The sequence below is a fragment of the Falco naumanni genome, chromosome 3, assembly GCF_017639655.2.
Source record: "Falco naumanni isolate bFalNau1 chromosome 3, bFalNau1.pat, whole genome shotgun sequence".
NCBI lineage: Eukaryota > Metazoa > Chordata > Aves > Falconiformes > Falconidae > Falco > Falco naumanni.
The window spans coordinates 27271385-27294212 of NC_054056.1; the positions used below are offsets into that span (position 1 = coordinate 27271385).

At 38.2% G+C, this 22828-nt stretch overlaps 1 protein-coding gene across 1 annotated transcript; it reads left to right on the forward strand.

Moving 5' to 3' along the window:
• Positions 1–391: 391 nt before the first annotated feature.
• Positions 392–16943, forward strand: EEF1E1 (eukaryotic translation elongation factor 1 epsilon 1). The gene is made up of 4 exons (XM_040587055.1): positions 392–549; positions 2294–2494; positions 9070–9165; positions 16294–16943. Exons 1-4 carry the CDS (start codon positions 442–444, stop codon positions 16432–16434), a joined length of 546 nt encoding a protein of 181 aa, XP_040442989.1. The 5' UTR covers positions 392–441; the 3' UTR covers positions 16435–16943.
• Positions 16944–22828: the final 5885 nt, after the last annotated feature.

Below are 22828 nucleotides of genomic sequence, written 5' to 3' on the forward strand. Positions count from 1 at the left end.
CTGGAGCGGCGAGAGGGCCGCCGCGGGAGCGTTTCCTCCTTTCCCTGCCGGGCTGGGGCCGAGAAGCCGCCCCGTCGCCGCCCGCCCCGCCGCCCCGTCACCCGACCGAGCCCCACCCAGGGGCGCGGCCGAGCCCCGTGCCCCGCCCGCTGCGCCCGCATGCGCAAACCACCGTGTGGGCGAGGAGCGTGTGCCCAGGCTGCGCGTGCGCCGTTGGTCAACCGCAACTTTTCTCCCGCCCCCAGGGACTTCAGGGCAAACCCTGGCTCGGCGCATGCGCTGGCTGTGCCGAGCGTCTGATTGGCTGGCCGGCCCCTTCGAGCCAATAGCAGTGACTCTTCCTTTGGCGGTGCAGTCGTTCTGTCTTCCAATGGGATTGGCCGTTGTTGTGAGGTGGCGGCTGTAGCTGCCCTTCCTTTCCCAAGTGATCCTCCGCTGAAGATGGCGGGTGCTGCGCGGCTGGGGCCGGGCGTGGAGGAGTTGACTTTGCTGGAGAAGCTGCTGGGCCTGCCGAAAGGGAACAAGTACGGCGTCCAGGGGGAGCGGAAGGTGAAGGGAGCGAGGGGGGGGCCCGGGAGCGGGCAGCGGCGCGGGGGGGCGAGCGGGCGGGTGGGTGTCCACTGGCCCCCTTCCCCGGCGGCTTCTTCCCTCGCCCCTTCTCTTCTTGGCCCGGCGCGGCGATTCCTCCGCCACCGGTGCCACGGTGGCTGGGGCCTACCGGTCCCCCCGCTCCGGAGCAGGCTTAGTGCTGGCCTCAGCTGCGCATCCCCGCACGCTCAGCGTTTCAGCGCTTCCCCTTGAGTGGGGGTCGTTCCCCCCGCCGCCCCCCCCCCCCCCTTTCCTTCACCGCCTGCCATAAGTTGTGGCTGTAGGGCCTCGCTACCTGCTCGTAGGTTCTGGAAACATCTTCCCTGTGCCGATGGGAGGGTTGTCGTGTGTCGTTGGGAGGAATATGGGCTTAAAATGTAATTGTTCCTACACTACTCTTCTCCCTGTGTTTTCCTGGGGCCAGTACAAGTTGTGTCTGTGCTGGGGTAGTTAAATCATGTGAAAAAAAGATTCGATTTTAATATCAGAAGTGCGTCTGTAGTGAACAGTTGTTACTCTTAAGTCTTTTGCTCTTTTAAAGTAGATGTCTTGGCATTTTAAAGTTCGTGTGGAAACACTTAAGTTTCGTGGTTTAAGAGGCACTTGAGGCATGCAAAATGTAATATGAAGCTGAGAGTGCCACAAACATGTGAGGGCTTTTGCGTGATCCTTTTGGAGGACAACTGAGAAAAGAAGCTATGTAGTTGCCTTAAGTTTTTGTATGGGGCTTTTCTCGACTTTTTTTACTGTTTACGACTAGAGTCCCAAATATCAGTATATTCATTCTTTGGTTGCAAAAACTTCCTTTATTATTTAACAACCTAGCTGGTACTTTAATGCTATTACTGTAAAGCATAAGTCCGAAAAATCAAGTAACTAGATTTGTCTAGTTTTTCTGACTGCATCTTCAGTAGAAAAATTTAATAGTAGTCAAAGATTCTTGCTACAACTGCAAAATTAATAGTAAGCTTTCAATTTGTAATTTATGTTAAATCAGAAGATAGAAGGGCTCCCCTGTGTTGTCAGATAGTTTTAAAAAAGCATTTTAATCAGTTTCTCTTTATCATTTTATGTCATAAATGACTGAATGGGCTTTAGTCTGTTGAAGTGAGTTTCAGTTAATTCACTTTATGACATTTAGTGATTCTTTTTCGTTTCTCATGGTTGAACATGTGCTAATGATACTAACAAAGTCATGGTTAAAGCTAGAGGTGTGTTGTGTTGTCCTCCCTTGTAGTAAATTCTGTCAGAGCGTTTTGGAATAGAACAGTAGGTATGAATAAGCATTTCAGTAAGTCTGGCTACTGGTCTGCTCGGAGAGAAATGGGATGCTACTCACTACAACCTTAAGTGAGAGTTCTGAATCTGAAATGGACTTAAAAGTTAGTTAATAAGATTTCTGCTAGTGTTAGAACAAATTATACTATTTCTTATTAATATTGGCAGAATTTGATTAATTGAAGCTAAAGGTACCTTGGTTTCTCCGTGTGTGTGTGTTAAATACATTTCTGTAAGAACTGAAAATCAACTAACCCAAAGAATAAAAAGAGAATGTACTTTTTTTTTTTTACCATTAGTAGCTTGTTAATATTTCTATATTCTGATGTATTGCTTTAAAGATTCTTTTGAGGGGCTATAAAAAAATAGCTAGTCTATAGAGACTGCTTTTTGAATGAGTTTAGTATTACGCTTTTCTTTCTTCCAGGTTCCTGTTCTTCAGACAAACAATGGTCCTGGTCTGACAGGATTAATGACCATAGCTGCCCACCTAGTTAAACAGGCTAAGAAAGACCAACTGCTTGGAAGTACTGCAGAAGAGAAAGCTGTTGTTCAGCAGTGGTTGGAATATAGAGTGACTCGAGTAGATGGAGGCTCTAGTAAAGAAGATACAAGAATAATTCTGAAGGTAAGGAGTACTTCATTACCTTGCCGCTTGTTTTGGAGCACATGCAGTGCTAATGTATGTATGAACAACCAATTAATAACACTGAGCAAATGCTGAAGACTTGACAGTATCTTTAAGTACTGGCTTTTATTCTCCTTGCTGCTTTTCACTTTTATTGACAAAAATACCCCAACAACATGAAACAGGAGGGAAGACAGCTTAAACTGTAAAACATGTGAAGCAGAGCTCTTACTGCATTACAGCCACAAAACACGCAAAACTACCCAGGGTGTTCTGTTCCACACAGATTAGAGATTATTCAACTAGTCTCTTACGAGCCATGATTATAACTTGGAGATAATTCAACTAGTCTCTTAAGAGTCATGATTATAACTTGGAGATTATTCAACTAGTCTCTTATGAGCCATGTAAGACACCAGTTTCTTACCATCTTAATAAACCCTCAGTTATAAACAAAGTGGGCGTTGTGTTTCAAGATAACACTGCTCTGATTGTTTTAAGAGCTGTTCTCATTGGGGTTTTAATTATGAAGTACAGGCCCTACTTGATGTTGTAGTAATTGGTATTGCTATCAAAAGGAGCTACTGGACAGAATTGTGTGTGAAAAGTGAAATTGTAAAGGAATCTCTGCAGATCTGCCCTTCATATCGAGCTACTTTGTATGGAGGTTTTGGTCTGCTGTATTAAACTTTAATTGTAGTCTAAAGCTTACTTCCTTTTAAACAGCTGGAAGCAGAAGAGAGAATCTCAAGGGCCACCCTGTTACTTAAGCAGCCACATGGCAGGGGGTAGATGGCAAAACTTACTTTATTTTCCTTCTTGCTTCTTGTGACTGGTAATTAGTATATTTGCAGTCTTTTGGGAACAGAGCTTGAAAAGAAAACTTGCTTTGTAATGGTAAATGCTAAGGCCTGTGTTTACTAGGTGTGTATGAAACGGAAGGGTGGTTTAGATGGAAATCACACGATGCTCCAGTACTATTAGTGAGTCTGGATTTAGAATTAGCTTTGTGAGCTGCAACGTATTGGAAGGTTGACATTACTTGAGGCTAGCAGAGTCTAAATACTTTTGACTTCTGTTAGATGTTCTAGTTGACTTAGATTCACCACTATTGCAGGAACTGAAGGTAACTGGAGCAGCATTCAAGAATGAACACGCTGTGTTGCTTAAAATCAAGGAAAATTTTACATCTTAAAATAGTGTGAAGCTAAAGCTTGTTAGTACTCTGTTGTGCTTTTCAAACACAGCTTCCTTGATCTTGAGGACTTGGAGTATCTTGCCCGCTTTAACAAAGTTCAACTTGGTGAAAGCCCTAAAGAAGCATTTCTTTCACACCTCTGATTATATAATTATCTTGATTTCATTGTATCTATGGAATATCATTGATTGCTTAAGCACAAGTTTTGTTTACATTGCTTCTTTTTGTAACTTCTCTGGTCTTTTCTGTGTGCAAATGGTATCAGACCCTTTACAGTCATGGTTACTCTGCAGATACCACATGAAAACTACTTACTCTTTGGGTTTTCAGAATATGATTAAAGGAGGCATTGACTAATCAGGGTTCAACTTGAGGTTTAGCTGTACTTTGAACAGGTGGTATGACTAGGTGGCCCTCAGAGGTCTCTCTTGGGTTTTTGTTGTATTTGTTATAATACTTTATGGCAAGTATTATATAAATGTCAGTCCTTTTTTTATAAAAAATTGTGATGCCTTTTGTTCTCTCAAACTGAGAAGACCATACGAGAAAAAAACCCTAACTTTTTACCTTTCTTGCCCTTCTATCATATAAAAACCAAAAGCTAATTTTCTGTCTATATATGTAAAATCAAGTTTTCCAAGCAAAGCAAAATTTTCTTACTGAGAAACAGTTGTTGTCACTTGAAGGAGAATCTCTGCCTTTATATTCTAATAGATATTGCTACTTTAAAATTTTGCTGTGGATTTTTTTTTTCTTAGCAGAAGAATTTATTTTGACACAGGGTTGCTGTGGAATTGTTCCAGCACTAATAATTTCATAGTATAGCAATTAAGATATTTTTTTTAATTTGTTCTCTTGCCACCATGATTAATCAGAAAGAGGCAGCCTACCATTAAAGTATACTGTGTCAAAAGGGAGTACGGGTGAAAAAAAGAAAAACGAAAATGGGGAGGGAAGTCTGAAGTTGTAGTTTTACAACATGTCTGGAATACACAATGGCAGTCTTGGGACAGTTGCAGCCTAGAGCCACGATTTGTAATAAGCTGTGCCAAAAACAGTTCAGTCACTTCTGCTATAAACTTGGGGCTGCCTCTATTTAACCATTAACTTAGGTGATATGGTTTGGAAAAATGTCAGTAAATAAGTGGTTTAATGTTTGTTAATTTGAACAGGAAGGTTCTTCTGTTTGCCTTAGGAAAATAGGTTCTCATATTGTTCTTAACTGATGTGTTGACTTAATCTGTTACTTGACATTAAAACGATCATGAAGTAGTTGGACCACCTCAACCAGGTTTTTTTATGTTCATTCAGGGTAAATGCCATACTGTTCAGAAGTGGCCAGTGGAGGTGCTCTTGGATTTTTGTCTAACTTTGATTTGCACTCCTGTTCTGGACAAAAGTGGGAGCATTACCTCTGGACTGTTCTTCAGCAGATATGTAGGAATGATGATTGTCAAGAGTGATGATAACCTAACATCTGATGCATTATGTTACCTTTCCACAGGATGAGAGTGTTTTCCTTTGCTTGCTTTGGTTAGTGATAAATTAAGCTGCAGAGAAAAAAAATATCTGGAAATTACTGAGTACTTTGCTGGATAACTAGTAGCTTTTCTGCTCTTCTGGGAAGGAATTGAGAACCTTTGTGAAACACCTGTGCCATCAAATGTCTAATTAGATGTTAATGAATTCCTTTTCCAGACCAGGTTTAGCTCATAGTTTGGCAGTTCAAAAAGTTTTTTGCATGAGAATTAAAAATGTGGGCTATGCCCTGACAGTGCAGTTCTGCTTTTCTTGAGTTCTGCAATGTCAGAAGCTTTCCTGAGGCATTTGAGAGTGCTCAGCTCTTTGTCTTTGTGTGGTGCCATATAAAGGCATTTAGGGCATAAATGACCTCAAGAATATCGCTGACTGAAAGGATATGAAAGGATGTAAGGGAAGTACGTACACCAGCAGTGTGTTGTTGTGGTCAAAACACCCAACACAAAACTGGATTATGATTAGATCCATTGTGTAAGCTATTGAGTCATTGTAAGAAGCAACTGTTACTTATCTGAGCTGCTGTTTCAACTTGCAATGACTGGAAGGGATTCAGTCACCTTAATGGATGAATTGGATTACAAACAATTAGGTTGCATACTTAAAAGATAGTAAGTGATACTGTAGGGTAGCCAGAAGTGTGCTGTGGATAGGATGTGTTAAGCTGTCACTCTAGATATGGGCTGTAAATTGGATATTTTGCCATAGAACAAGCAAATGGAAATTCATCAGTTAGTCCATAAATAATGCAACATCTCTTCTTTTCATTACTCTTTCCCGCTCATACCCAAAAATGGAATTGGAATTGCTGCAGTTGTTCAGCACATATTAGCGCATCAGACTGAAGTTATGCTTTAAATACCTGTCTGAAATTTCAGAAAGGTTTCCCAAAGGATTACAACAATAACTTTATATAGTTGCAAGCAACTTCCAAGACTTATTTCAGTCATTTAATACTGGGTTTGTATATGCATAATCAATGTAAGTAGTGACATGCAGTACATGAAGGACAATGATACAAATGACAGCTAACAGACCTGAATTTCTTGGATGTAATAGAAATTCAAATACAGTTTTGTATTCCAATTTTCATTAATCTCGCCAGGACAGGAACACTATTTTAGTTTAATACTATGGTCACTTAAAGCTTGACTTTCAGGAATTTTATCACAGTTGGCTATTAGCCAATAATATAATCATTTATGGGAAGCATAACCCATGAGGCAGGATTAACTAAATGTGCCTATTGCACAGGAGAAAAAAAAATAATTCTGTGGTGTTTTGGAATTAGCTTGACATACAGAACGAAATCAGATTATCTGTCTGTTTTATGGGAGGAAAGTACATGTTCAAAAACAACTGTAAACTAATGCTAATTTATCCAAGACTAAACCATTTTTGTCAAATTCCATTTGCTCAGTTAGCTGACTTCATAAAACTTGATGAACCAGAATAAATAATTATTCATGCTGTAATGGCTTACCCTGCCTTTAAAGTTTTAGGATTTTTTTATTGATGAATATTTTGAGTATACATGCACAGTATAAAACTTAAGAATTAGCATGCCATAACTTCTTTGATGCAGAAATCCAAAATTTTGAGCAGGGAAATAACTGTGTTAATTTTACCTTGAGAGATAATGAGCTTTCTAATTTACAAAATCCTGATTCCATAGTCTAGATAAAGAAGAAAAGGGGTGGGAGAGGGGGGTAATATAATTTCAGTGGTGTTACTTCTCATTATAATACATGTTGAATTTCTGGTTAATCAAAACTAAAAATACTGGTCAGAGAACCTGTGTCAGAATAGTTGAGTTTGATTTTTTTTTTTTTCTAGTAGACAAATCTCTATATAGAGTTTTTTCTTCCTGCAAGCTTTTTCTTAACATTGCATTTGCCTTTGTGTTGTGTGTTTGAAATTCTGCAGAACTGTAGTTACATGTTTAAAGTAATTTGAGCGCTAACTAACATGACCAAAGCAGTAAACCAGTCTAAAGAAAAGAAGCTACATAGCCAGGGGCAGATGACCTTACAGAATTTTAACTATGCAGGGGTTAATATTTTTCCCTGGTTTGCTCTAATAAAAGAAATCAAAGTAGACATGAGGATGTTTAAATATTACAGAAGGACCAGAGTCCTGTCATGAAGAAGTTATCAAAGAGATAGTAAGGTGGCATAATGGAGTCAAACTTGTCAAATGCAAATTCAAGGTCAGATGTTTTAAAGTCTCAGCATTTTAGTTTTGTGTTTTGGGTTTTTTTACATATGCACTGTAGGATATCTCCGTGTTGGTAAAATTATGGAACCACAAAACCTGCAATATGCTTAAGGCTAAATGTAATTTTTAGATTGTTTGCTAATCATTAACCCTCTTCTCCTTGCCCTAGACTGCTTCTTAAAATGAAAGGTTGTCTTAAAATGGAACATGCTGTAATCTATACTGAAAAACTATTTCAGGGAAATTTGAAATGTTAGTTATGTTTAAGCTTTTTAATTCTCTTTCTGGGACAGGGAGAGCGGGTGCCTTCAGGAAAAAGGTGTGCATTTACTACAAGTTTTTTCAGCCAGCAGAGGAATAATAACAAGGAGAGTTTCCAAATCCAGGGAAAAGCTAGGAAACTTTTCCTACATTTCTGAAAATAATACTATAAAACTAAGGCTTGCTTATGCTAGCATCAGGATTAAAGTAGATAATTTCATTTGCTGTTACATTTATTTCTTTGAGGGAAATGGGGCAGAAGGATGCGTAAACAGGGTGAGAGGTAGGTAAGATGTGGAGAAAAGGAAGAAGAGGTAAAGAGGTAGAGCCGCTGCGTGATGCCTGTGATCTCAGAAGTGATACACATGAGTGATGGTGAGAATGTTGGCATCCTGTTTTCTGGCAGAGAATGACTGCCTACAAAAAGCCATGAAAAACTCTTCCAGTAATACAGATTTGAAATATTTATTCACTGAATCTAAATGAAAACTTCTACTATCCACCCGTACAGCTTCTGATACGGAATTGTTGAGAGAGGGATGATCTTAAAATGCCGAAGCAGTGCTCTCGTCATATGTATTTAGATAGCAACTGAATTGACAGTATCTGTTATTAAGAATTGCTAGCAGTGATTTCAACATTAATAAAAGCAGTTGTAAAATGATACCAGCTGATGGGTATTAAGTTTCTGGCACTGAGCTTGAAACACGTTGTTTGTCTCCCACCCCAATATCCCTTTGTGTTTCCCTGGTTCTCTCACATTTGCAGTTCCAGAACTTTGCTGAACTGAAAGTTTCCAGAACTTTTGCATTGAGTGAGTCCTGGAGGGGAGGAGAAGCTGCTGCTGAAAGAGCAAAATGCTCTCCTTTGATCATAGGACTATATTTTCCGCTTACCAAATGTTAAATGTGTAACAGCAGTGCTTCTGAGTCATATGCACTAATGACAAAAGATGCACAACTCCTGCATTTTAGAATTCCAGTAATCTGAAGTCAGGAAAAGACAGATTTGCAAGTATTTCTGTGGAGTTAGCTTAATATGTAAAATCTCAGTTGTATTTACAAAAACTTGAGTGATGTAAGTGGGGGAATTATTAAAAATTATGCATTTGTTTAGAGACCAACATAAATTCTATTGAATTTTTGCTGTCAAAGAATTATGATACTTCGGTTATCTTGACACTTTTGGATTCTTTTCTTCTTTTAATGTCTTTCTCCTTTGCTCAGTTGTGAAAAATTAAAGCGGGCATTTATTTTATATGCATGGTCTTCAGAGGTAGTTTTCTATTACTTTTAACAATTGCCTTAATATTTTGTCTTACAAAGTCAATACTACAGCAGTATAATGACTTTTTCCTTTTTAGGATCTTAATTTACACCTTGAAGATAAAGTCTACCTTGCAGGAAACATTTTTACCTTAGCAGACATTTTGATGTACTATGGACTGCATCATGTCATGGTAAGTGTTATTTGCATTATTTTTATAAATACAAATATCATAATTGTTTATCTAAAGGGCAGTTTGTTGTTGAAGTTGACTTGCTGAATTGATCAGTGACAATTACAGGACAGAAATTGAGAGGTTTCTTACAAGAACTTAAAAACAAGATTTTGTGTTCATTTTTTTACTTTTTTTAATATTTAGCTATGAATCTGTCAAAGTAAGTGTATTGTCTGTAGTGTCCAGAGTGCTTTACTTTCCTCTTATGTAATGTAACAAGGGCAATAGCTATCCTTGTGTTTCTGGGTATGAGTCGTCAATCTGTTAAAGGCTGAAACATGACTGGCTTACAGAACTACATGGGGAAATAGATGAATCAAACTGCAAGGATGTGTCAGAACTGGAAGTACTAACCATGTTAGTATTGGAGAAATACTGCTGGTGCAATGAAAAATGTACATAAATTAAGCTCTTGAAGGATGAATGCCTGTAAAAGTGTGAGCCATAACAAAATGTCACTTGTGTTTCAAGACTTAATGTTAAGACTTGATAATATACAGTATATGAAAATGGCATGGGGAGTTGGTGTGTAGGAGGAAAAAAAAAAAACAAGAAAAAACCCAAACCTCCAAAATTTTGTACGGAATTGAGATGTTGAGATTCTTTGTAGTCAATTCAGGGTTTACTATGAAGTGCTTATAAATCGTTGCACCTCAATTCTGAACCCCAAGTGGTAGTTTAAAGATGAAGCAGTAGAAGTTACTTGTATTTTGGTGGCTGGAATGTGATTGTAAATGAGCTATCCTTCTCTGCAGTGGGTGCTCCTGAAAAAAACCAAAGGACTTGCACAAAAAGGTCTGCTAAATTCTTGGGAAAAGATAAAAGTCAGTTTCACATTAGGAAAGGGGGGGGTGGGGGGGGAGATAATCAGGAAAAGATGCCTCTGGCAAACATGAATTTAACCAACTGGGTGAATGGTTACTTAGTACATTTAAAAGAAGGTCTCTGGGAGAAGTGTGCAAGAATGCTATGCTTCAGAACAGAGGCTGGGGCAGGGAAGGTGGGGGAGATAAAATAATGAAATACTATCGGAAATGAGGAAGAACTTATGTATATGGATCTTCACTGTCCAGGAGTAAAAGTTCAAATGAGAGTGTGTCAAGCAGATGAGAGGGAAGGGAAGCTTCATTTCTGAAGGTTTTTGAAAACATGTTGGAGTGAGTCACTTAGAATTAATTCTGTTAAATCTTATTTGCCTTGTAAAACACCTTTAGTAGGAAAGGTGTGTTGACTAGAGTGTCAGAATGGGTTACCTTTCACATATCATATGTAGACATAGAAAAACATTTAAGTAATTTCTAAATATATGACTGTATATGCTGTAAGAGTACGAGTTCAAAGGAGACTTTTTTTAAAAAAAAAAAAGACTTAGGCAGGGGAAAATAAAGCATATTTTAAATTTAGTTTGCTCTAGAGTAGACCACCTAATCAAGAAGAAAAGATACAAGTTATTGCTTTGGGAAATGGAACAGATGGTAAAAACAAATGACTTGGTGCTCCTGGGTGCCTGTAACCATCCAGACACTACTTGGGACAAGTTTATATTACAGCATCTGTTTCTGGAATGTTTGATTTCATGGAAGATAATTTTCTGAATCAGAAGGGTATATATAATGGGGTGGCTATCCTAAACAAGGAGGAAAATCTAGAGGCTACTAGCTAGGAATAGCATGTATTCTGAAGCTTTCAGAATTGGTTAATATTAGTACTTAACTATAGGGGTAAGATCTTGAACTGTAGAATTCTGTGATTTATTTTATTTTTTTTTTTATTCCCACCCCCTGCCCTGTAATGAGAAGCAAGTATGCCCAGAGCTGCTTCTCCACCCTAAGCTTTAGTGCGGTAGGAAACTGCTGTATCTCTTGATGTGATGAGGTCCAGGGAAGCAGTTGGTCATATTTACCACTGTTTCAGCTAAGCCTTTTAGAAAACATCAATTCATGTTTCCTATAGTCCTTCAAGAGAGGAGGTAGTAATGGGAGGCATGGGGGTGGTGGTGGAGACCTGCAGTTCTTGCTGTCCATCAAGCTGTCTAGAAAATTGATATGAAAACGTTACTGATAATGACCTTCAGGATTAATCTCTCTGCTTTCATAGACTGACAACTACATTCTAACAGACATTGGTAATAGGATACTGTAAATATTACCGACATGCCATGATCATCCCAAATGAGTCAAGTATTATTAAAACTTTAAAAATCTTCTGCTGCACACTTCATTGGAAGGGTTTTCAAGACCACCCAATCCTTTTGGACCCAACCCAATTGCTCAGTTCTTCACCTGTGGTTTCATTTTCCTTAGTGTTTCTGAATATAGATCATACACCTTCGTATTCTTCCCCTCCTCCCACCTTCATTTTGCCCTTCCCATTGTCTGGTGGGGCAGGGGCGGTTCTGGAGCCAGATTCTTCACTGTCCAGGCTTGTCCGTTTGAACTTACTAATAGTTGTCTATTGAAGAGCAGCAACTCTTCATTTTGCAATTGTATGCCGTTCTTGTAGTCTTCCTCTCTCTTCTAGTTATCTTCAGCACAATATTACTATGTGTATAAAAATCCATATTGTGGAAAAGGAATTAGTATTTTAATGAGTAACAGTCAGATTAACAGGTAGTGTTGCAAGCTTTGTGCAGACTGAGGCTATTTTGAGTTTTATGAATTAGAAATAGACACTTCTAATAAGGCAGGAACTAAATTGTATACGTTGTTACACTGCATCATAATACTTTTTGGGTGTTTGACCTGTATAATGCTTGATATTGACTGTCTAAATGAACTTTTTCAATTAATGTGATTTACATTGTCTCATGTGTAATTCCTTGTCTCCATATGTCTAATATAAATATTGTCGTTAGACACTTTTACTTAAATACGTATGTGGATAAATACGATGAACAATGAAGTTTTACTGGGTTAAAGCATAGATTGCAGAGAAACATGAATTCGGAAGCATTGCTTGAGGATAGCTCATGCAATCTGTAAGCATTAAATTCCCCCTGTGGTAATGAGCTTGCTTTCATATTTTTATTTATTTATTTATTTAAAGTAAAAAAAAAAATCCCTATTTTTTTATTAAGTATTTTCAAACACCTTGAGTCCAGTTCTCTTTAAGAGAAATCATCAGTACAAAGATCGATCTGGGTTTAGACATGAAAAATTTGTAAGAACAAAAGTAGGTCTCCAATCTTTGTTTGACTTGAAAATTTCTTTAATAAGGTTTAGAAAATAACTGATGGGTGAAATCTATATCTGCAAATTGAAGAAGCCCCAGTCAAAATTCTCAGGTCATGTCAAGTTTAAAACAAAGTAAGTTTGTTCTTATCTTGTCAGAGCTACCAATACTGAACAATAATTAGACTGCAATAGTTTATTTTCCAGTTAATTTTTTCCATAACGAGCATTGATGAATTTTTGTTAATATTAATTGATATGGTGCTTACCTTAGTACTGGGATAACAGTCTTTCCTTCTAAAGAATGCTAGAAATGGTATTTTATACTTTTTTTTCTAATTCAGTTTAAGAAAAGATTTAATTTTAAGCGTGTTACTTTAGCAGCATAAAATTAGTCAAAACTGTGAAAGTTCATTATTTTGTTAAATACACCATTCAGCTGTTTTTGTGTTTTCCCTTTCCCTCATATCTAAAGGCTAAATTTAAAAAGTGAGTTATCTTATCCTTTCCTTGATGCCGAAGAACTTTAGGTGCAGGCAGGTGTGTTAGACTTCCCATGCACATGCAGGGTGTGGGAATGGGAATTTATGCCTGCATCCACAGCACTACTGAAAGCAAATATAATTAAAGCTTGTGTATTTATAGCCCTTCTAGAAACTCTTCTGGTTGCATTGTATGGTGACCACCCTGGTTACCCTTTGTGAGTTTTATGGTGAAGAATAAGACTTCTTTTTTTTTTTTTTTTTAAAAAAAAAAAAAAAAAAAAAAGCCTGTCAAATTGAGTGCCTGCTTCTTTGCTATTAAAATAATTGCTTTAATAGCAAATAATTATTTTAACAGCAGAACAGCAGCCTTTCTTAACTTGGGGGAATTATCTAATTTAATGAGAAAGAACAGAAAATACCCATCTAACAAAATGTTGTAAAAAATGCCATGGAAGTGATCTCTAAACAATTAACCTAAGAGTTATGTTACAAGTGAAAAGTAGAGCATGCCACAAAGTGCTTTTTAATGTATTTCACTGATAGGGTACATTATGTAAATAAGTAGAAGTATCTTGTGTGTTATGCCTAGAGTACAAAAAGGGTTTTGTTATTAGAGTAGCTGTCTGGTTTTGCCCTTCAGATATTTTTTCACTGCTCTGACAGAATGGAGAACTAGTTTTCCAGACTTTATTTTTTATTTACATCAAAGAAATGTGAAGATTAAGATTTCTCAGTATAAAATTATGGGAAGAAGATACTGTATCTGCTGCAGAATCTGAAGTTTAGTTCAGCATTTTCATAAGAAATTGCTTATCCATTAAAGACTTTGAAAAAGGGTATTGTAATTATAACTTTATGTATAACACTCAGGGAACTTGAGTGTTTGGTATTTTTTAGTACCTGCATACGCTTACTTTTCTTTGAGTAATTTTAGATAGCCTTAGAGTACACATGTTCTTTTCGTGCTCTGTGTTCCTTTGTAAATGGTTCTACATCTTCATACCAAGCACCAGCTTCCAATTACCACTAATTACAACATACTGTAGGTGATCAAAAGCATTTTTCCCTAAATGACGCTGCATGGATTTCTTTTGTCCTGAGTATACTGTACTTGGAGAAGCTCAGGTAATTTGTGAAGCACTCAGTGTTACCTTTTAATAACTTCCACCTTGTAGTGCCTTTAAAAATTCTGGAGTTTTTCCCTTTACCAGTGTTGTTCTCTTCCTCTTGACTAATGCTGATTAGCTCTTAGGTTTCTAGCTCAGCAAAATTAGTAAGTGGCTGTGTTTTAATTGATCTGTCTGTGCACTTCTTTCAGACTATACAGCTGTAGGAATAGTTTGTTTCCATGCCAGCAGCAGGAGAAGCAGATACTCATGTACCACCTGAACTGGGGTTCAGAATTGAAATTGTTGTTGTGGAAGTATGTTGACAGTGCTATGTTTGTATTCTGGTGAGTGAGTCCTGTAGGAGGAAGAACTACTTGGGTTTAGGAGCAGCTGTGAGATCCCTGGTTTTTGCTTGTTGCCACAGTTTGAATGTTCCTCTTAACAGAGCTTTAATGCTCTGTGGTGTTGGTTTAGAATACCTTTCTGCAACTCCCTGAAATTTTTCTTCCTTGGTATTTTTCCAGTGGTTCCTCTTCTAGCATATATGCTTGCCTTCTTTTCTACCTCTACATGTTTAAAGCTTTCCAGTTCTAAGCCAAGAGCTGGGCTGTGTGAGAGGACAGTAAGGGGAAGCAGCAGACATTATAGGTGGCTCTTAAAATCTAAAGGGCTCGTGTGTCAGGAGGTAAAGTTTAATACAAAACTTAGTTTTAAACACCAGTTTTTCACTCGTACAGCTGAGTAAATGAGTATGTATAGCTGCTCTTGCGATTTAAAGTTTGTTGGAACATACTTGTTTCCAGCTGTCCTGTGCCCAAGATGAAACTTGCAGGGAACCTGCATTATCCATGAAATCTGGCATTTGCAGAACAAGGCATAAGGCATATGCCATCTGTTTAGCTTTTGAGGAGGGGATTAACATTGATTAGCTTTAGAAGTCTAAACATGAAAAATATTAGGCATGTCTGTCTAGTGATGTCTGTTAAAGCTATCCTCTACAGGTGTGCCCTTTTTCATTGACTGCAAGTGTTGTCAAGGTTGACTAAGTGAAGCTTGATGTCTGCCTTAGCTAACTGAAAATGAAGTGTTGCGAATCCCGCACTGAATGGTTTAGGTATGGGTGAGGTGAGTTAGGGTAGTTGATGTGAAAATCACGTTTTGTTTCAGATACAGTTTTTATAGTCTCTTTTGAGGACTACCCCATTTGAAATTCAGTTGTAGTAGGTTAATGCGAGGAAACAGCTTATCAGTTTAGAAATAATTTAACTTCATTACAGAGGAATGAGGAGACCTGAAATTGCTATTTAAGGAACGGTAATACAGGATGGGAATAGTTTTTCTACAGCTGGCTTGAAAGAGTCTGAACTAATAAAAGATTTTGCTGCAAATTTGAGGATGTTGTTGACATGAACTTAGATGACTTTGAAAGGCAATAGTTAAGATCTGTAATTGTAGATGACTTTACCTGAGCCAGTCCTCTGATAAAAGTAAAGGTAGGCTTGAAGTACTTCATTAATCTTAGCCCCGATTCCTGTGGCAAGGAGCTGTTGCAATGGTTACGTGATAGTTGGAGGCTTCTTCCTGACTGATCTTGCAGCTGTTTTGATGTGGGTTAAAATAAGCAAGTGAATGTGCTGTTGACTTGAGAACTCTGGTAAACAGCAGAGCCTCAAACTGTAGGACTAAGTGATAGTGCTTTGTGAACTATTTCCAGTTCCAGAAAGGTTTCCAGTTTGTTTTGCTGTAACTTGACTGATGCCATTGCTATCTTAATGTGAGCTAGCCTGTCTGAACAGTTAAGTGTTAAGCTATGCTGTTGCTCAGTAACTATTTGTATGACTCTTGCTCAAAATAGAAAACAATTTTCAATTTTTCTATCCAGTCTGAAAAAACCTTACTCCTATACTTACAGTACACTTGAAATACAAAGTAGTTGCTTTTCCTGTAAGGCAAGACCGCCTGCTAGATTAATGTGAAAGACTTATGCATGTTGAGGGACTAACTCTTCCGTGCACCCCCCAATACTTAACCCCATGAATAGATGCATTGAAGTCAAGCAAGCTAAGGCCCTGTTTCCCCCTCTTGTATCACACAAGTGTACATTCCACACTCCAGGTCTGTTCATTTGAGTAAATTAAAAGTAAATGGATATTTGGGGCTGTGAATTTTAATATGTGAAATTAGGAGAGAATACTGCTGGCCTGTTTGTGAGTTGAAATCGTCTGTAAAAACTATCCACTTTTATTTTGCCTTACCACTTGTTAATACATTGATAATGCACTGCCTTTTCTTACTGGTGCCTTGTATTTCTTCCCAATGCAGGTGGACCTCACAGTGCAAGAAAAGGAGAAGTACCTTAATGTGTCTCGTTGGTTCAATCACATTCAACATTATCCAGGTGTCCGACAACATCTGTCTAATGTCGTCTTTATCAAGAACAGATTATACACTAATGCTCATTAAGGAAAATCTTTATGTCGGGTTGGAAGGGTGTCAGGGAGTTTAGAAGTTATACTGTCCAAAACCACTAACTTGAAAATAATGGTTTGTAACCTTCTGTATGTGAACCAAAACTGTTGATCCCTCAGATAATAGAATTGCATTGAATTGGTATTGTTCGTTCAAGAAGTTGAACTTACTAAATAATTGTATCATGTATCTGATTAAATGCAGCAATGGTAGAAAGATGGGAATTGAGTTTTAATTCACTATATTTTAAAAATGAAAAGTTATTTCAATTAAATATTCAAGTGTAATTATAGGAAAGACTTACTTATTTTCCTTCAATTATTCACTCCTGCTATTTATTGAATTTTTACCTATGTCCCGCTTTCTCTCCATTTTATTTTCCATGGATGTTTACACTAGTTTTGTAAGAGTTAAGAGCTATATTGTGTGCCAAGGATGTGAAAAAGGGAACATGCAAATGTTACAAAGTATTTATGTGACTGAATAAATTATTTTGAAATGTAGTCTTAATTTGGCTGTGGAACTTTCTAGTTTTTCTTCACTAAAGAAAATGAACATTTTAAAAGGTTAGTTCACTTGCTACTTCATTTTTAGTTATATGGACTTTTAATTCTAGAAGCATTTTCTTTCAAACTGGGTAATAATGCTAGTGTTTTTCAAGATTTTGCATATCTCTCCTTTCAGACAGTATTCACACAACTCCAAATGCAAGCTTTGAGATCCTAAAAAAAAAAAAAAGCTGACCCACCCCCCCCAAAAAAAAACCTAAACAAAAACTGGGGGAAAATAACTCGGATTAAAATAACAATGAGCTAGTTGGCAAGGAAAACAAAAGCATGTTTTAGTTTGTTTTTAAAACCAAAGACACTTGGATGGGTCATTTCACTGTAGAATGTGGTCCCTCCATTCTTCTCTTGAGCAAATTTAAAAGCCCTAACATAATGCCCTAAGGATGTATCTGAATTGGGTAATTACCTTCTGCACAATTCAGTTAACCTTTGTTTCAAAAATCAAAAAAATATTTTTGATACTTTAATTGATAAACTTTTGTTGCTTTCTACAACAGTGTTCAGCAAGCGACTTCATTTGTACACTTTTTTGTCCTAACTTGTGTGCTGCTTATCTACCTATGGTAGATATTTTCAGCAGCTGTTTGAATGTTACAAGGCCTTAAGAAAAAAAATAAGGATAATGAAATAATTAATATATATCCTAACACATAAATGGATAGAAGAATATGGCATGAGTAAGCTTAACTTGGATAATTCCAGGCTCTTTAATAGGTGTTTTCTGTATATACATAATTTCTCAGAGGGTTTGCAGGCACACAGTGTTACTTTTAGGAATGTCTTCTATTGCTAAAAATGAAAGATTTTTTTGTTTTGAAAAAGTTCTTGTTTTCCAGGGGTCTTAATTCTTGGCTTCTACAGTTTCTCCTGTGACATTACTCTTGCTCCTTGCTATTCAGAAGTAAGCCTTTGTAATGAGTATCTCACTGAAATCTTGAGATCTGTTCAAGAATGGTGGAGTGGGCTTTAGTGCAAATGTACATTGTAAGCTTCTTTATATTTGATTACCTGAGGGCTTCAGGTTTTTACTGTCAGTACTTGCACTCTCAATTCCTGATTTATTCAAACATTTGTTACCTAGTAATATGCATGTAAGTTTGCTTTTTTCCCCCACTTATGGCTGGGAGCAAGTGATGATGAGACTTAGAAAAAGACCTACACTTCTACTAATTCTGCTATAACAAACCATTTTCTGTTTCTGAAGGGGAGCATGAGCGGGAATCATCAGTGCATTTGGTCAGGGTTTGGGGAAGTTTCACATTAGTCTTGCAGATTTTGTTTATATATATATGCTATTGCAATGAGAATGATGTAAACTTTGTAAAGCATACGTGCAAGCCTTCTTCCAAGGGAACAGCAGATGACGTTACAGCTAAGAATACTCAAAAGGAACCAGAGCTAAAAATATTGCTGAAAACAATACTGTTATCTTTTCAGACAAGTTTTGAAGGGATGATGCTAAGAAGTGTCTGTCTTTTTTTTTCCCAAACAGCCGCTGTTTCTAAGTGTTGGGATTTCTCAAGGTGGCTACATGCTACTGCTGCAGTATCCCCTAGCCTCTTGTGCCAGTTTTATTTTCTCTGGTGTAGAACAGAAGTATTACTTGCTGCTGAAATGTTAAAAAAAAAAAAAAAATCAGCTGACAGCTGAAATGTTTAGAAAAGGATTAGTAAAATTTAACTCTATGCTATCTAAAAGACAGTTGGTCATTATCGTATACAACTTTGAGCATTTCAGTTTTTTCTCCCCTGTATGGAGAAACTTAAGGGGGTAGAGGGTTAAAAAGCAAAGGATGAATTGAGACACTGCCTTTAGAGACAGGAATGGGAAAACCAGATGGTATTGATTTCCTCCCCTATCCCCCTTTCTGTCTAATGTCTTTTGATCATCAAGGACAATTAAATCCGTAAAAAAAAAAAAAAAAAAATTTTAAAAAATTCTAAAAAAAAACCATAAAAATGTAGCTTGGACTATCTGAGACTGTACGAGGTACATTTTTTTATGATGATACTTCATATTATTTACAGATGAGATGTACGTGAGCTATCGAGTTAACATTGATTGTCTGTATAGAGTGCATGGGTAAATGTTCTGCTGTTCTTAACGCTACTGCCACTTGTCTTTCTGTAATATTTTATTATATTTTCACTGAACATCAGTAAAAGTGACTTTTCTCCCTTGCAACCCCCTTCTTCCTTCTTAAAATCTCAGTTGCTGAAGGGCACAGTAAATACTGTGATGTTGTTTTACTTTTGTTGCTTCACAGTTTGATGATGATGATGACCACGGTGATGTGTGGAATTTATTTTCACAGCATTTCATGAATGGTGACACACTCATTTGTTAATGTATCTCATTGCAGTATTATTTTGCATAATTGTTCTATCTAATTTATTCAAGGGGCCTGACATGTTATGGTCTTTTAAGTATGTGCCTCTAGGACTTGAGGTTGTTGCCATATGGTGAGATAGTGCTGCATGACAACCTTTCAGCAACTGAAGAATTCAACAGTGAAATAAATATGATAATTTTAAGTGTTCAGTGAAATGTTACACTTACCACTTTGATTTGTCTTTTTCCCCTTGATGCTGAGATGACCAGTGCTTGCAGAGAAGCCAGGTTGAAACATGTTCAACTGTTGCATTGGGTATGTCGGAAATGTGCTGATTAGTTTTAGTAGTTTTTTCATATGTGACTTAATTTTCAAATGAGAGTTCAGTTTGACTTCAGAAGTCTCTAGGGGCACTGAGACAACTGGGCAACAGCAATTTATAGAAAAATCTACGTTTGATATAGGATTAGAGAAGAGTGAGTAGGAATGAGAAATTTGAGATGTGTTACACTGAAGAAGAAAAAACAGTTCCAGTTTAGACCTAGGTACAAAGAAAATCTGACCATTCTGATGGAACTGAAATGTAAGCTTTTCAGCAGCAAAACTGTATAATTTTTTTTATGATACCTTAAACTTATAACATGGTTTTTTGTCGAATTCTTTTTGTATCGTCAGTGATTCACCTACTAGGTTGGCATCCCAGTTTTCCACACAGAAAACAAGTTAGGAAATATCACTTCTGGTTAACAGTTGACACAGTCCCATCAAGCACCTTGTGTTTGTTACCTTTTCTTCACTGCCAACCCACTGTGCTTGCTTTCAAGGTTTGCAACTATTGAATTGCCAGAGATTGTTTGGGCAGGATGTGTAACATTTGGACAGTGAAGTCTCCTGGGTAGCATCTTAACTGCTTGCCTGTAAGAGGGTCTGTTTTCACATCCTTTTCATCATTTTTTTATCTTCTAATCCTTCTTTATAGCCTACCCCATGCTCTTAAGTATTTTTAGACTAAAGCAGCCTTTCTCCCAGGAATTTCTTGCTACTATCTGAATCTTTTGAAAAACACAGGCCTAGAGAGGGACTTAATTTTTGTAAGGTACTTCTTGAACTGCCCAATAGGTGTCCTAGCTTAGTGGAGTATCTTGATTAACTAATTCTTCAACTTTTGCTTTCTTTCTCTCACACAAACGTACACACGTTTATTTAAATTATAATTATAGCTGATGGAAGAGTAATTTAGACTTCAGCGTGGGTGTGTATCCTGAGTTATTATCAAGCAGCTGAGACTAAGGTTTTAAGATGGACATGAGTACTTTGCAATTGAAGACATATTATCTAAAATATATGAAAATATGATTTAGAAGTGTTAACATGGTTTTGGCCATGAAATAAAATACATACAAGTAACATGACCTATGAAGAGAGCTGTAGGACTTGGGCATCTATTCTTCTCTTGATTAAAAAGCAAGAGATGATCAAAACTCTGCTCCTCAGTGCTGTGGGTTTGGAACAGATGAGGATAAAGTACTTAGATTAGCTGAAAGAGGTGAAAATAAAGGAATAGATACAACTAAAATCATTATCAAGAAATCCAGCATAAGCTCTTCAATTCAAAAGTCTGGTTTGTGTTCTTTCTGGTCTGCTAGCATCTTCTGTTTGCATCTCTGCAGGTGATGTATGGTTTGTCTGCTCCGTGAATCCTGAAGTTGGGAATGGAGACGTTATTGTGATTTTTCTCCCAAGTAGATTTGCCTTGGTATGGCCATAAATTGATTTTATAGTTCTATGTGTGTACAGAGCCTAGTATGTGATTATTTTTTTGTACCTCTTGTTTTTGTTTTTTTGCTAGGAAGAGGGATCTGTAGGCCTATTTGAGGTTTTTTTCCTTTTAGTTTTCAATTTTATCACTTCTTTCAATCTTTGGTGTGTTTTACGGTCTTTAACTTCAAAGTATAATTGCAATGATGCAGCTGCTTAATGGATTAATACATCTAGTATTTTCCCCTAAGAGCAGTATTTCTTCTTTGCATCTATAATTGAATCGTGCTGCTGCTGTCCCTGATGGAAATTCCAAGTTTCATATTCACCGTACACCTGAGCACATGCTTACTCACTTGGTAATACGAAGTTTTGTTCTGGGTTTATCGAAGTTGAATTGTATTTCACACATCTTTTTTGTGCTTGAATTTTATTGCAAAAGACATTTGAGGGGAGATGCCGTCGTGCGCCTCTGCTGTGCTGAGCTTTCGGATTCAGGCAGTGTCTTTGTATCCTACTGCTGCGTGTCTCAAATACTAGATTTGTAGTACTTCAGAGCCCAGCTCCAGGGCGATATATAAAGATATCACAGATTTGTTGGGGGGGGGGGCGGGGGGGGGGCGGGGGCTGTAGCAAGGGTTACTTGTTGCTGTTCCGTGCATGTTCCTGCAGGCGTGGCCTTTATTTTCCATGCTGGTAGTGACTACAGCCACTGTGGCTGCTGCAGAACGCCATGCATCCCACCTCTTGGTCTGCTGGCAGGCGCGAGGTGAGTAATTTTTCATTGTTGCTGCATCTGAAGGATTCCCCTTTCCCCATGCTACCTTGGCCCCTTCAGGAAGATTTTCATCTATTAAACTTCCCCTTCTCTGTTGGAAGAACTAAATCTCTTTCAGTATTTCCAGGCTGGTGATCTAATTTGACAGCTCGTCAGTGATGTCTATTCCACTTCAGAGAGGCAGGTAGCCTCGGGCTAGCCAGCTGCATTGTGGATTCTGCAGATTTGGCTTGCTGTTCCTGCTGGGTGTCATCTGTCTTCTTAGTCTTGCGGTGGATAATTTTTGTCCTCCCTAGCATCATCTGCCTGAGCAGTTTCTGCCTGGCAGGCCTGTCCGTCCAGGTTGAGCATCAACTACAGTAGCCGCACAACTAATCTGAAAAGGCACTCCTCCAAAGAGCGCAGCCCCAGGCCTGCTTTGGCCAGCATCGGCATCGCAGCCCACAAACTTCCAGCCATCATGATCGTGGTCTCGGTCTCCCATCACGGGTGCAGCCCATGGACTTATTCTGCTGGCGCAAAGTATGTCCCCCGCCTCGCCCTCTTAAGGGCCGTCGCTCTGATTCCTCCCGTCTCGGCAGACGTCTGCCTCAACAGGTTTGGGTTTCCCTGCCTGTTGCCAGCATTTGACTCGGACACTGCCACTTGGATGAAACAATCCTTTAGTGGATTATCATTGCTAGACAGCCTGTGGGGGAAATGACAGGACAAGGCACGTTCATCTGAAGATTTTGCAATTCGGAGTGCTGCTAATGCTAATGGAAAGTGGCAGGGTGATCCCTAAAAGAGAAAGCGGGTTCCGTTGCACGGCAAAAGTGACAGAGGTTGTTTCGCCTCTCTTCCAAAAAAATACATGATGACTACATATGTTGATTTTCATGCTCCAAGCCATAGCTATTTCCATATTTTTGTGACTTGATGACTACTGCCTACAAACTGGCAGGTTAGGGG